General features: G+C 38.7%; 1 protein-coding gene across 2 annotated transcripts in view; it reads right to left on the bottom strand.

Annotated features, from left to right (window-relative positions):
- The window catches only part of COL4A3 (collagen type IV alpha 3 chain), a 66,508-nt gene that overhangs the window by 20,962 nt on the left and 31,732 nt on the right, over window positions 1-13,814 (bottom strand). For both annotated transcript variants that reach the window (XM_069792137.1, XM_069792136.1), the window contains exons 19-32: window positions 12,932-13,019; window positions 11,798-11,833; window positions 11,285-11,449; window positions 10,098-10,190; window positions 9,261-9,356; window positions 8,844-8,914; window positions 7,442-7,630; window positions 6,348-6,516; window positions 5,381-5,473; window positions 4,173-4,277; window positions 3,200-3,297; window positions 1,640-1,790; window positions 1,395-1,508; window positions 426-593 (exon numbers count right to left, since the gene is read on the bottom strand). In XM_069792137.1, coding sequence (XP_069648238.1) covers window positions 426-593; window positions 1,395-1,508; window positions 1,640-1,790; window positions 3,200-3,297; window positions 4,173-4,277; window positions 5,381-5,473; window positions 6,348-6,516; window positions 7,442-7,630; window positions 8,844-8,914; window positions 9,261-9,356; window positions 10,098-10,190; window positions 11,285-11,449; window positions 11,798-11,833; window positions 12,932-13,019 — 1,636 coding nt within the window. The remainder of the gene's footprint in view (window positions 1-425; window positions 594-1,394; window positions 1,509-1,639; window positions 1,791-3,199; window positions 3,298-4,172; window positions 4,278-5,380; window positions 5,474-6,347; window positions 6,517-7,441; window positions 7,631-8,843; window positions 8,915-9,260; window positions 9,357-10,097; window positions 10,191-11,284; window positions 11,450-11,797; window positions 11,834-12,931; window positions 13,020-13,814) is intronic.

Here is a 13,814-nt window from a genome sequence, read left to right as displayed (position 1 = left end):
ACTCTGCCAGACTCAGGATCTCAACTAGCTTTTTAAGAAAAAAGACAGCATTAACAAGCTATCTGTCTGAAAAAGGATGCTGAGTAAGAACTAAACACTTTACACTTCCATTATGCTGGGGAGCTGCTTTGCATGTTAACTATTTCTTGTCCTACTGCAAGGACATTACTGTACAAAAAATAATGTAAGGTAGCTCTCTGTTCTCAGAAGACTGTTACTTTAGTACTGTGTCATGACAGCTTCAAGATATGCTCATCATTTAGGGAATGATGATTTATTTGTTTTCCATATAGATCTCAATGATATATGAAAGCTGTTGATTGAAAAATATTTTAGTATCCTCAGTTTGGAAAAGCATGACTGACATCTTTTTGCAGAGACTAATTTAGTTTCTACGTCTAAACAAGTATTTGGGGAATCCTTACCTGGCACGCCAGAGATTCCTGGCCGTCCAGACTGTCCCTTGGCACCAGGTAATCCCGTATTTCCCTGAAGACCTATTAATCCAGGTTCCCCAGGCTCTCCATAGATTCCTGGGATACTCAAGCCAGGAGGACCTAGCTTTCCTTTTGAACCTCGTGAACCTCTTCCTCCTATGAAAAATGCATGACAATCAAGTATGGTACATGTGTCTGGAAAATAAACCTTCATCTCTATCTTGCTTTCATGAGCATGAAACTCTTCTTGAACTCTGCCTGTTTGAGGGCTCAACATTAGATCTGTAAGACAACATACATGTTCAGGAAATCTCAAAAGAGTTGACTCAAAAGAGTTGTGGGTTGGTTTTTTTTTAAAGAAAAAAAAAAAAGATGAGACTGGACAATTCTGTTTTTTCTCAGAAAAAGAAGAAAAACCCAAACATGAAAAAAACACCAATTCTGCATTCATTCTCTAAAAAATAAAAAAAATAAATAAAAATTCCTTTTGAGATCATATACAGGAGAATGACTGTACTGGGTACCTGACTATGTTTATTTTGGAATGAAATTCATACACAGTATATGCAGGTACTTTTGAGACCCTAAACTGATTTTCTACCTAGCTGAGCTCTTCCTCTGTTTTGTTTATTTATCAATCGCATTGCACCAAGAAATCTTAAGTTCAGCCCCATATAGAACATGTGACTGAAATATCCTTTATCCTGTGGAATTTGGGCCAGTTTGTGATTAGTCTTTGTACTGTACAATGGAATCTGAATCTTAATCCACCTTAATCAGTGCACACGTTTTCTCCCATCTGCAGAAAGTGCATATTTTAAATGGGCTCACATTGTCCTGCATACTATCCTATAACCAATATCCACAAACAACTTCAGCACCCTCGGGCCATTGGAAGGCAGAAACAAAACCCAGACCCACCCACCCAAATGGCACATTTGATTCAGAAGGTCCTACCTGGTGGGCCGGTAGCTCCCTGGCCACCTGGCAAACCTGGCAGGCCAGTAAGACATTCAGCAGGTTTCCCTGGAAAACCTGGATCTCCAGGAACTCCAGGTGAGCCACGATCTCCTAAAAGAAAGGAGACTGGATTCACAATGATTTCAGTAGAAGTTTCAGGCTTTGAGTTAGCATTGTTTGACTCGGCTTCCCTTTCCTTAAAATAACTTGCTGTGCTCCTTGAGCTTGTTTGACAACAGTACCTCTTAGGCCATCATCACCATCATGTCCAGCACGCCCTGGTAGGCCTTGAAGTCCTGGAAATCCAGTATCACCTTTTGAGCCAGGAATGCCATGACCTCCTGGTGAACCCAGTCTACCTGGCTCCCCAGGAATAACCATGCCTGGGTCACCCTGCAACACAGAGAGAAATGTAAATAATCCACTATGTTTTGCAAATCTGCCAAAATATTTTCTCCACTGTGTGATCAATTAACTTCTTTTATTAGGGTAATGTTCTCCATTCCCTGGGGATCTTTCACATTATAATTTTTAATGGCTCCCATTGGCTGGGTGCTCCTTATTGACCAGCTGCAGGTTCCATACCAGGGGAGTAATTTGTCTAGACAGCTTTTGAATTCTGCCTCCTAACTAAGAATTTGCTACTGAGCAATGCAAGACACTTCCCTCCATTTGGCCTTTACTGCATTGTGATGCTTGCTGTAGCCGTGAAAAGCTTTGGACCTGTATCTGAAAATCTAGTTGAAGTTTGTCCAAATACAACTTTTTCTTTATTTTTATATGACAGTCATACTTTTATCAAAATATTTATTTAAATAATCAAGGTCAGCACTCAGATATGTCTCAGAAAACTCAAAGTCAGTTATTAGTTTTTTTTAAACCATTCTTCTGAACATTGTTTTCCATGAAGACTGGTTTTATCACAGATGTCCCACCAAGTCTATTCCCTGAATGGAAAGTTTTAATTAGTTGGGTTTTTTTTTTTTTTTGCTGACTGAACTGCTGGTTGTTTTGAGTACTAGCTTTGAGTACCAGCAAATCAATATGTTCATAAAGCAGGTCAATAGAGCTGAGTTTATACCAGTCACTGTTGATATACTTGAACCACAAAGGCCACTCCGCATCCAGCTGTTCTGTGGCATCAAACACAGACTAAATAATAATTAAAAAAAACCATAAAAATCCACAGCCTCAAACCCCACACTTTGTCATGTCAACAAGCACACAAAAGAATGATATATGAGCACACAAAAAAGAAATGCCACTTCTGCAAAACATTTAGGTGTTATTTTTTTGTTCAAATTTTAATCCCAATTACAGAGTAGTCAAGAATCCTACATTTATATATGCCGTCAGTAGATTAGCTTCTGTTAATCAGCAAGAGTGGCTGCAGTATTACTTCCAACGTACTTCCTTTATGCTTCAACAGAGCACTTGCTTAAAATAAATGCATTCTTACTTGTCACTGACCTCTATCAAATATGTGCTTAATTGCAATTTCTAAATAGCCATCTTTTCAGAAGCTGTGGCCTTAATTTTTTGCTGTAAGCAATGCAATATCTTCCTTGTGCTCTGACAACTTAGAACATCCCAAACACTTGGAGTTCTGGAATCCTGTATCTTAATTTAAAATTTTGGCTTGAGCCCCTTTATATAAAAAGAATTTAATTTCATAATTTGTGCATCACTGGTCAAGAAATATAGGAACTCCTATATTCCCTACACTTCTTAACTTATTTGCTCACTGTCACATTTAACGAATGAGACCCACGGAAAAGCTAGTGCTGTATTTCTAACCAAACCTTTTCTCCTGGTTGTCCTAGGTTTCCAGCTCGGCCTGGATTTCCAATCTTTCCTTCACAACCTGGTGACCCTCTGCCTCCTGCAAGTCCTTTATCTCCTGCAAAACGAATTAAATGGCAGTACAGATGCTATGGTTATCACCTTATTTTACAAATGGCTATTTGTATGGATGCAGTTATGAGCCTCTGACACTAAGTACCTTACCTGAGTTGAAGACAGCATCTTGATTTCACAGTGGATGTGACACACTGCATCTTGTTCCTTACATATTCACTCAACATTGATTGTAACACTGCTTGGTTACTTGCTTCAAATCAGTTAAACACGGGATATTTTTTTTTAAAGTGAAGCTATTCTGATGTCAGTTCCCTACTGTTTTCTTTAACAAGCAGCTTGATAGTAGTTGTAGTATCAAAGCTTGCTCCCCCCCCCCCGCCCCATCCTGACAGGATTATAAGAATTTCTTAATATTTCTAGTGTTCAAAAGTGGGGTATGACTTTGCATGAGGAATGGCCAAATTCACAGTATTCAAAATGCTTTCTATTACCTGCACACTAGTGCAGGTATTGCATTGCACATAATCAAAACTGATTAAAAATAAAGTACTGACACTTATACAGCTCTGTCTCTGTAACAATTATCCAGGTAAAGAGAATCCATCTGAAGTGTGGCACTCAGATGAACTGCACCTTCTTGGGCAGTATTCCATGAAGCATCAGTGTCTTTTAAAATATTGTCTTACTGCCAGCTTTGATGCTTGATTCTCTGAAATACTTAAAAATATTTCAAACTTGCAATTTATAAGCCTTAAGGCAGTAAATTACAAGAGCGCTAAAAACATTTGCCTGTCTGAATAATGTTCTTTGATTTTTTTTTTTTAAACTCGATTGTTTTTAATGTAGACAAAAAAAATAGTCAATTTTTTTTAGTTTTGCTTTTTTTGAAGAAGATGATCAAAAAGAGTATTTTACCTTTTGGACCTGGGTTTCCAGGAAACCCAAGCCCTGGAAAGCCTGTGTCACCTGTTGGTCCTAGATGTCCTGAATCACCCGGCTGACCTCTTGCTCCAACCCTACCTGTACAAAGAAAATAAGTAAACTGTATCTTACCACAGAACATCAACTTGTAAGGTTAGGCATTTTATAGCTTGTCATTATTAATTAGGACACCACTGTAGATTATATTAGAACTTAGACACTATTTCTCCTCCACAGTTTTTCACAGTTAAAATGCTAACTGTGTTCACAGTATCAAAGCAGGCATGAGTCTGTGAGTTTAGTTTTTATGCAATCTGCCCAGATTCCAGACTTCTAGGAACAACTACGTGCAGATAGAAATCTTCCACTTGCTGAGAAGATACAAATGCTCATTATAGGGGTGAAGCTTGGAACAGAACAACTGTAAGAACAGAAGCTACCATAGAGCTGCCAAGAAATTTTCCTATGCTATCCAGGGCAGCTTTAAGGACTATTGTTCTACAAAACCAAAGCAAAGATGCCTTACAGTTAGTCTGAATGTCACCTACTGTCCTTCAGTGAATTCAAAAATTCTGCAAAATTTAAAACACCAGCAACCAAAAAAAATCCAACCTAGAACCCAAGCCCAAAACCCACCCAAAAAAGGAAACTCAGGTTCTTAATATCTTAGAACCATGATTAGTAACAGTCATGTCAAAAAGGAACCAGGAAACTTAGTAATATAGTTACTTTTTTGACTATGCCCCTGCAAAGCATGAGAAGAGCTAAGGGCTTCATGAAGATTAAGAATGCTTCAACCTAATTTTGTTCCTTCTGTTTTGAAGGTTGCAGCAGTCCCAGCATAATTTACAATATGCTTTTGTCAAAATTATGCCAGAGGCGCCTTCTTGGTTATACAAGCTGTGGCACATGCACCAGATGTTTCTGGTTCTTGGAGGAACCAAGTGAAAGCATAAGACTGCTTGGAATCTCTGCCATTCTGGCACCATGGACACGGCCCTGTGTGCCCTCCCTATTCACATCTACTTCCTCTAGTCTTCTTGAAAGGGAATGTTACAGCTAATTCCACAGTTTCTGTACCACTGAAATCCTTTTTACAGTTATTTCAAAGTAACCCAACAGTTTTATCTGGCCAGAGCTGGGAGAGAAATCCCAATCAGATTCTCTATGATTTTTACTGTATTTAGTGCAGATGTACTCACCAGGCACTCCCGGGGGTCCAGGTAAACCATCTGGTCCTTGAGGTCCTGGCGATGCAGGTAATGGAGTTATCCTAGTGGTCTCTCCTTTCAGACCTTCAGCAAATACATAATCAAAGATTACAAAGGCTTATAGTTTGGCAATATGTAATCTTAAGCATTTAAAAACATTCGTGATCAAGCTACTCTGTTAAAAATGCAGTCTTCTACAGTTTCCATATTTCTGAAACTCCAGCAGACTTTGAAAAGCCTTCGGATCCTGGCTTCATAAAGCAAAAGAATTTTATTGACACCAAGCCCATCTGCAGTCTAGTGGCAACACAGAAAAGGAAGCACAAAGTCAGCAGGACAATGATGCAATTGAGAAATGCTTAATCTGCAACTCCATTTCATAAAGATTTAATGGGTATTCTCTTTAAGAAACCTTGACTATATCTGCTGTCCAACTTTGAATTCTTCCAGATTATGCTTACCTATAAGTACATATGCTGGTCTGTTTTCAGCACTCAAAAATGATTAAGTCATTTGTATTTTCCCCTGATGACTTAGGCCACACTAACGATGGTGACTGGATACATATTTAAAGACTTTTTTTTTTTTTTCCATGATGAGGACAGTCAAGCACTGGAACAGGCTGCCCAAAGATGATGTGCTGTCTTTGTCCTTGGAGGTTTTTAAGGCTCAACTGGATAATGCCTTGAGTAACTTGGTCTGATCTCATAGCTGACCCTGCTCTGAGCAGGAATTTGGACTAAAGACCTTATAGGGTCCGTCCAACCTCAGTTATGACCCTAAGACTTTTGTTATTATCTCCAGTGGGACCAAAGTTGGAACAACACTGTTGAAATCTCATTGCAAGAAAAACTTCCCGTGTTTCATAAATTATGTCTTTGACTTCAATGTATCTCTGCAATTTCAACCAAGTACTCTTTAACACAGGTAAAACATGGTAAAATAGGATGTTACAAACCAGCTTCTCCAGGTAATCCAGGTGGACCAGGTACTCCTTTAGAGCCTTTGAAACCTCTTATTCCTTGTGGTCCATATCCTGGCAGTCCAGGAAGCCCCATCTCTCCAGGAAGACCAAGACTGCCAGGCAATCCAGGTAGTCCTCTGTCTCCTTTTGAACCAGCCAATCCCTATTAATGATTACACATGTGTGTATACCAAGCATTACTTGCTTTCCACACCAGCCTTCAAAACAAAATGCCTGATTCTCTGCCTCACTATAATTGTGCATTACTTTAGTAACAGGGTAGCTCTGCTAATTTAAGAGGAATTTTTCCTCTGATTTACTTGTGATTAAAAGAATATAAGTTTTGTTATAAATGGTTACAAATAAAAGGCTATTAAGAGTGAAATCATACAAATAAATACAACAGCTTGTTTTTTCAATTGCTCTGGCATTACACTGTACACTTTTTTCTTTTTAAAACAGATTTGGTAATGAAAAAAAACCACCCCAGCTCTGAATCTCCTTGAATATTGTGGAGTCAGGTTTAGAGATAGTTATATCTAAATTACTTCAACAGTTTCTCAGCCAACACAACACAACAATAATTGTTACTTTTTGCTTCTGCTGAACAAAGAGCTCTGCCCTAATGATTCTAGTTTTATGGTCAGTCCTCCCAGCTTTTGTGGTTTCTCTCAGCCCTGACTGAAGATTAACTCCTAAAGACTGAACAGGAACCGTTTCGATTATTATCCCCTTTTAAGCATTTTAAGTAGTCAGGAAAACTATCTTTTTAAAAAAAATCTTATTCATCATAGGAATCCAAGATAATGCTCCAATACAAATATCCAAACTAATACCAAAATAGACTGCATAGGTTTTTCAGCAACATGTACCTACACTAGCCTCATCTCCCTCTAGTATTACATAAGAGTATTTACCCTCATTCTTCCATGCATATTGGTTGCTATAGTTGAGCACACTACCCATAAGTCAGGTAGAGGATATTCAGTTAAAGTATCTGAATAGATAAAACAGACTGTTGTACAAGACATCAATACTGACTTAGGTTATCATGAATTCTATATTAATTGCGAACAGTGCATACCCACCTCTTCACCTTTAGAGCCCTTGCATCCTTTAGAGCCAGGTCTTCCCAGAAATCCACTTGAACCTTTTCTTCCTTTATCTCCTCTGGCCCCTGGATCTCCTCGCTCACCCTTTGGCCCTTCTGGATATACGTAACCTGGCTCACCTTTTGATCCTTTACGTCCTTGATCTCCTCGAAAACCTGGAGGTCCCTGGAACAGAGCAATCAAAAGAACTTCAGTGCTGACATATGTCAACTGTTTTCAAGCTTTCTTTTTTTAAATTAAATACCTGAGTGATTCTCTCTATTCTCATCTTTATTCACTGTAACAGAACACTTCAATCAACAGGGTTTTGGGGTTTCATTTGTTCGTTTGTTCTTCCTTTTTCTCCTGCCTTTACTCCTGATTATCATTTAATCTACGCTACTAGAAGTGGGAACAATGCAGGATCATTTAATGGATCAGACTATTAGCTACCTGGTTGTGCTTTGGAAGCATAAAAAGAAGGCCAAGTACCTTAATCTAATTAGAGATTTCTCCTCCACATGGGAATATCTCCCCAGGGACACTGTAACTGCCACCGTTGGCTCTGTTTGTAGTTAACTTCTCCTCTCCCTTCTCTCCCCCTCAGGGTACAAAGTGGGTACTCTATCCCAGCCAAAACCAGTACAAGCTGAAAGCACGCTGGGCTCTAGTGATCTTGGTCTCATGAACTCCTGGGAGCTTTCTGGAAAAGCCTGTTACAAGACTCATTCTGCACCTGTACGGCAACCACAATGAATACTTGTGCCTGACATTTTCTTATTGGACAGCGCCAACTGTAATTTCCCATAAATAATTACTACTACAGGCACAAATTAGAACAACCAAATGGTATGTCTGTGGCAGCAGGTGTCAGCCTTCCCTCTTCATAATGTTTCCCAAGAGGGAATGTTCTTTGCACCACTGAAGAGGGTATTACAAGAAGCAAGTTTCTCTGCATGGCTGGGGCTTTAGCAAGTCCTGAGTATGCTGGAAACAAGAGAAGTAAGAAGTCTGATGAAGATCAAAGCACACAAAACTCTATATATGCTTTACAGCAACTGCCATGGTTATAGAATCACAGTGATGAACAGAAGTTAACTGTAAACTACCCATACCAGGCAGAAGTAGTCTAGCCATCATGAAATGCAGCACAGGTTAATCACACAGGTTTACCTGCCTCACTGCCTGGACTGAACTTCCTGCTGCACTGAGCAAAACAGGCTCATGTAAAGCTAGGTCAGCCATACTTTACAGTTTCTGCCTAGGCTTCCCATGCAGACACATTCATTACTACAGAAAGAAAACTGTTGAGGTCACCCAGTATGACACTGCATGTAACACCAGCCATGAGGTTTCTCTGAAATAATTCTTGTGGGGATCTGAAAAACCGAAGTCTTACTTGAGCTCCTGGAAACCCTGGTGCTCCTGGAGAACCTGGAGAACCTTTTGGACCTCTTGTTCCTTCTCTACCTGCAAAAGAAACAGCATATTTTTTAATGAAAACAAGGACATGGATTTTGACAAGCTCCAATAATCATACCCAGTATTGAATGTTTCTGCTTGTTACATTGACTGCATCATCATAGACTGACCTGGCTTCATGCTGCACCTAAGCCTATTAGAATTCTGACTTCACCTCTTTTAGGGCTTGTGCTCGTATCAGTGGATGGAGCTGCATCAGGCTCTTACACTCATCACAGCCTCAGGGCTAGTTCAAGGACTGCATGCTGCAGACGTGCCAAAACCTGATTCTCATGCTAAAAGCAAAATCATTGGCATTTCCTACCATCCTGTTAAGAGCAACAAGATAATTTACCAGGCATGCCATCCTGGCCTTGTGGCCCAGGAGAACCAGGAAGACCAGGTATTCCCGGAATATAGCTGCAATCAGTACACACGTAAGCTTCATCACCTAGAACGAAAATAATTCATTAGTTGTTCCACAGCTAGTCATTCCCAAGCTTAACTGATGTGTTACATTGTTATAGTGGATGGCTAACACTTTTTGGCCAGAGAGTGGTAGAATCACAGCCTTTATTTTGTTGGAAGATCGCTTCCAACACAGTACAAAATTATCTGTGGTCAGACAGTGAATCAGAACTGATAACATTTAACTGAAAATGCAGGGACATTCAGTTTAGATCTCTTTATTTTTTCAAGTCTAGTTTTAGTAACCCATTTGGATACAGTCACTCTACTGATAAGCCAAATTCTCTGAAACGATGAAAGGGACATAGGCTTCAAACTAACATGGCTCCATAACAGCCTGGGTGACTTTAACGACTAGCAAGTGGCAAAGAGATTCAGCATCTCCTGTGGGGAGATTTGCAGGAGACTTCTCTCAGAGAACAACTGTTAGTGCTGAACATGAGAATATGAAAACCCTACCAATCTGTAATAATTGTTCCAGTGAAGATTTACACCCTGATGCAGTGCTGTACAACTGGTGTGCAGCACTGGCACATGCACTGCCCTTCTAACTGCTGTTTACTGTAAGGGGAGGAAGACATCTTGCTATCCCTAATGAATTCTTTTAAATCTCTGAACTCATCAAATGGCTTAAGAGATAAATTAAATTCAAAATCTTATGAGGATCCATGAAGATTACTGGATTGTACCGTCTACTTCTGAGCGGTAGTTTTCTGAAACTGACCTTTAACGCCCGTATCTCCTGGAGGTCCCGGAGGTCCTGTACACCCTGGCTCTCCAGGAAGTCCTGGTAAGCCTGTTCTAAATGTTACTCTACCTGTTAATGAAACGAGCATGGCACCATTACATCAGCAGATTATTCAGACAATTCTCTAGCTGCTGAGACAAAAATGTTGCAGGGATGAGCTGGAGACAGTATTCTGATCCTTATGGCTCCCTTTCAACTTGAGATATTCTATCATTCTGTGATTCATTTAAAAGAGGGAACTACCTGGACAAATCCAAAACACCTGTAACTGGAAGTACTTGAGGATAAATATGGTAATGCCAAAGTAAATCTCAGCAGAATAACTGAGATCTGTCTAGCCTTTAAAAAGCACAGTCCTTCTAGGAAAGTATTTCCATTCGTGGTAGGGAAACTTTTTTTTTTAATCCTGAATTATTAATGCTGTTCATGTATTTTCGACAGAATTATTCTGCTGTATTTACTAGTACTTTGGAAAAACAGAACATGCATCGAGCTCTTCCTAAGGTAATGTATATGGGGCATAGATACATTTTTCGAAGAGAGAGAAAAGAGGAGCACTACATTGGTACTGGTTCAGAAAAACTTGGTTTGGCCATACCACATAAAAAAGAAACATGATGCTGTTGGGACTCCTAGTTAAAGAGGTATTCCAAGTTAATACATTTTCCTAGAAGTATTATAAACTGCTACGACTTTATTTTCATGCTGCCAGAACTTCAAACCTGCTCTAAGGCCCACTAAGACCTCTGGAGGCATGCAAGTGATTTCTCTACCTTTCATATTAGCCCCTTCTGAATTTAGTTTTACAGATTTACTACAACTTTTGGAAAAATTAGAGTTTTTTTAAGAACAGATTTTATCTCATTAGTCTTTCCTGGTTTTATGTAGCAGATTTTTAGAGTCACAGTTATACAAAAAGGTGAGAAATCTTTGGGAAGCCATTGTATCTTCCTCACAGAATCTCATTAGCAATGGAGCACAGACCTTCACTACATATGTGTTTTCATGAATATCCTAAAACAGAATTTCCGAAGAGAAATTATTCAACCATATTACTCAAAATATACTCTGTAAGTAATGAATTTATATAATCTCATACATTAGGTATTGAGATGACTCTGGATTTGTTCTTGTTCATTGTACATACAATACTGAAACATCACCTGGTTCTCCTGGAGGACCTGGTAATCCAACAGAACCAGGTCTGCCAGTAATACCAGGTAGTCCTGGAGGGCCTACAATACACAAGCCAGTCTGTCCTTTCTCTCCTTTTGTTCCTTTTGGCCCAGGAAATCCTGGGGGACCTCTCAGACCAGGTCTTGACACACCTAACCAAACAGGAAAAAATACAAAAAAGAAGTTAAAGAAGAAATGGAATTTCAAAGCAAAGGAAGTACTCAATAGGATGAATGAGACACAAACATACTGAGTTCATCCTACAAATCTTTTTTATCTTGTAATATATTAAATAATCACAATGAGAATGTAAAGACATTTTAAAATGATCTTTAACCTCTTTTTAAATGCTTGGCCCATCAAAGCTTTTGGGTGACATTTTTTTACCACTTAGAGATATGTTTGAAGTAATCTGAAGTTAAGATTCCACCAAGCTTATTCAGTATAACGGGCAGGAAGAACAATGTATTTTATTGTTGGTACTGGATCATTACACATACCTGGTCTACCAGCACCTCCAGGAGGACCCTGTGGTCCTGCAAAAGCAATGCATTTAGAACTCGAGTTAAACCACTGTATTCTCTGCAAAGTCACTACTGAATAACATTGACTGCAAACTTTGGGCTTCTGCATTTTAAGCTTATTTTATCTTTTAAGAATCTGGTTTTGACTGAGTAGGCATCTATTACTTATGCAACTGTTGCATACTGACAATTCTCCCTGAAATCTGGCAAGATATGGATGTTTACGAGAGGCAGGAATAGGATCCACCACATTTATCTTACATGGGGATGCACTCAATTACTTGAGAACAACTTACAGGCCTGCAAACTTGCTTCTTTTTGCCACTATTATTTGCTCTAGTAAATATACCACCTCTTAGCAATGCATTAATATCTTTGCAAGGCTCAACTTTCCTGTTGCCATCCCTTCCAAGTATGCAAGTAGATTTGTAACAACAAAGTGTATTCACTGAATGCAACACAATCACTTGGATACATAAATATTCATAAAACTAGAACATCAAAACACAGAAGGCAAGGACTCACTGGATGAGTACAAGATATAACCTACAAGATGCCTCAGAGTTCAGCCCACAAGTCCTTGTTACATTGTGATACAGCTCAAATAATAAATCAGTACATTTTAATTTTACAGCATGGCCAAAATAAACAAAATAAAAACTTGCAGATCATTATTATTTTGGAATGACAAGCAATAAAAATGGCATAAGACAAACTATGAAAGCTATAAAAAAAAAAAAGAAAAAAGAGAAAAAAGCACATGACCTTTAACAGGAGACTTAGAGCCCTGATCGTTTGTCTACGGCATATACAAATGATGTGCTGATACAGTAGTCCACTAAGGTCATGAGACAGGATGTCAGTGAGCTTAGATGGTCAACTCAATTATCTGCGCAAAGAAATGTGCCAGCTTCATTATTTTTAAGAGGAAATATGGCCATAAATCAAAGTCTCAGATTACATTTCAATTCTGCAATTTGATGGGAGTATTTTGGAAATATTCTTGTAAAGGCAGAAGCAGGTTGCTGAGTGCTCAAAAACCTATCCTGCAACAAACCCTTTGAGTGAACAGCTCTTCCTAAAAGACTCTAGTTTTGATGTCCCACTCACCAGGCATGCCACGTTGACCTTTTGGTCCTGGAGGTCCGGGGGGTCCTTCATCTCCTTTTTCACCAACAACACTATCATAATACTCCGTCTTAAGAGAAAGATTGTAAGAAAAGAAAGAATAGTGAGAATGAAGAGAGAAGCACAGTACCTCATATTGAACATTTAGTTAGAACAATGCTATGATCTCATTCTTAATTTTGATTTTGTGACACCATGATACCTTTCTAATCACATGGTAATTACAAGCAGCCAGAAATTGAAATCATAATTGTTACACACAGATAATACCAGAAGGCCTGTACAAATATATGGGGCTGGGATTTCAGCTCAATTCTTCAACTCCCAGAGAACTCCTCTGCCTACAGATGCAATTATACAGGCAAGGTATAAGTTGGAGACCCAGTCACAAATATTATGGTAGCATGAAATCAAAAATATTGTTGAAAGAAACCTCTAGGAATCACTTTGTCAATTCTATTGGCTCAAAGCAGCATCAGCTGTATCTAGACTACTCTTTTAAATAATCACACATGAAAACAGACAAAAATCAACTACTTAAATCACATGTGCATTAAAAAGTCATTCCTATAAAAATTAATACTTAATTTATTAAAATTTAGTATTGCGATGTTTCAAGTTTCTACAAATGACAGGCAAAATCAAAAGGCAATTTGCTGTACCTCTGTTTTTTTATATCTACAAATTTTTGCTCTTTTCTGGAATATTTTGCATGGGCACCATTACTGACAAATCAGTATTATAATAATTATTGTGCCTTCATATATAAACATCACACTGAAATTTAAATTGACTACTAATGCACCAATTTTAAAAGGAATAAAAATCTGCTTAAAATTAAATATCAAAATTTTTACTTTTCTCC

This window comes from Haliaeetus albicilla, chromosome 9 (assembly GCF_947461875.1).
Source record: "Haliaeetus albicilla chromosome 9, bHalAlb1.1, whole genome shotgun sequence".
NCBI classification, from domain to species: domain Eukaryota; kingdom Metazoa; phylum Chordata; class Aves; order Accipitriformes; family Accipitridae; genus Haliaeetus; species Haliaeetus albicilla.
This window is presented reverse-complemented; position numbering and strand designations above follow the sequence as displayed.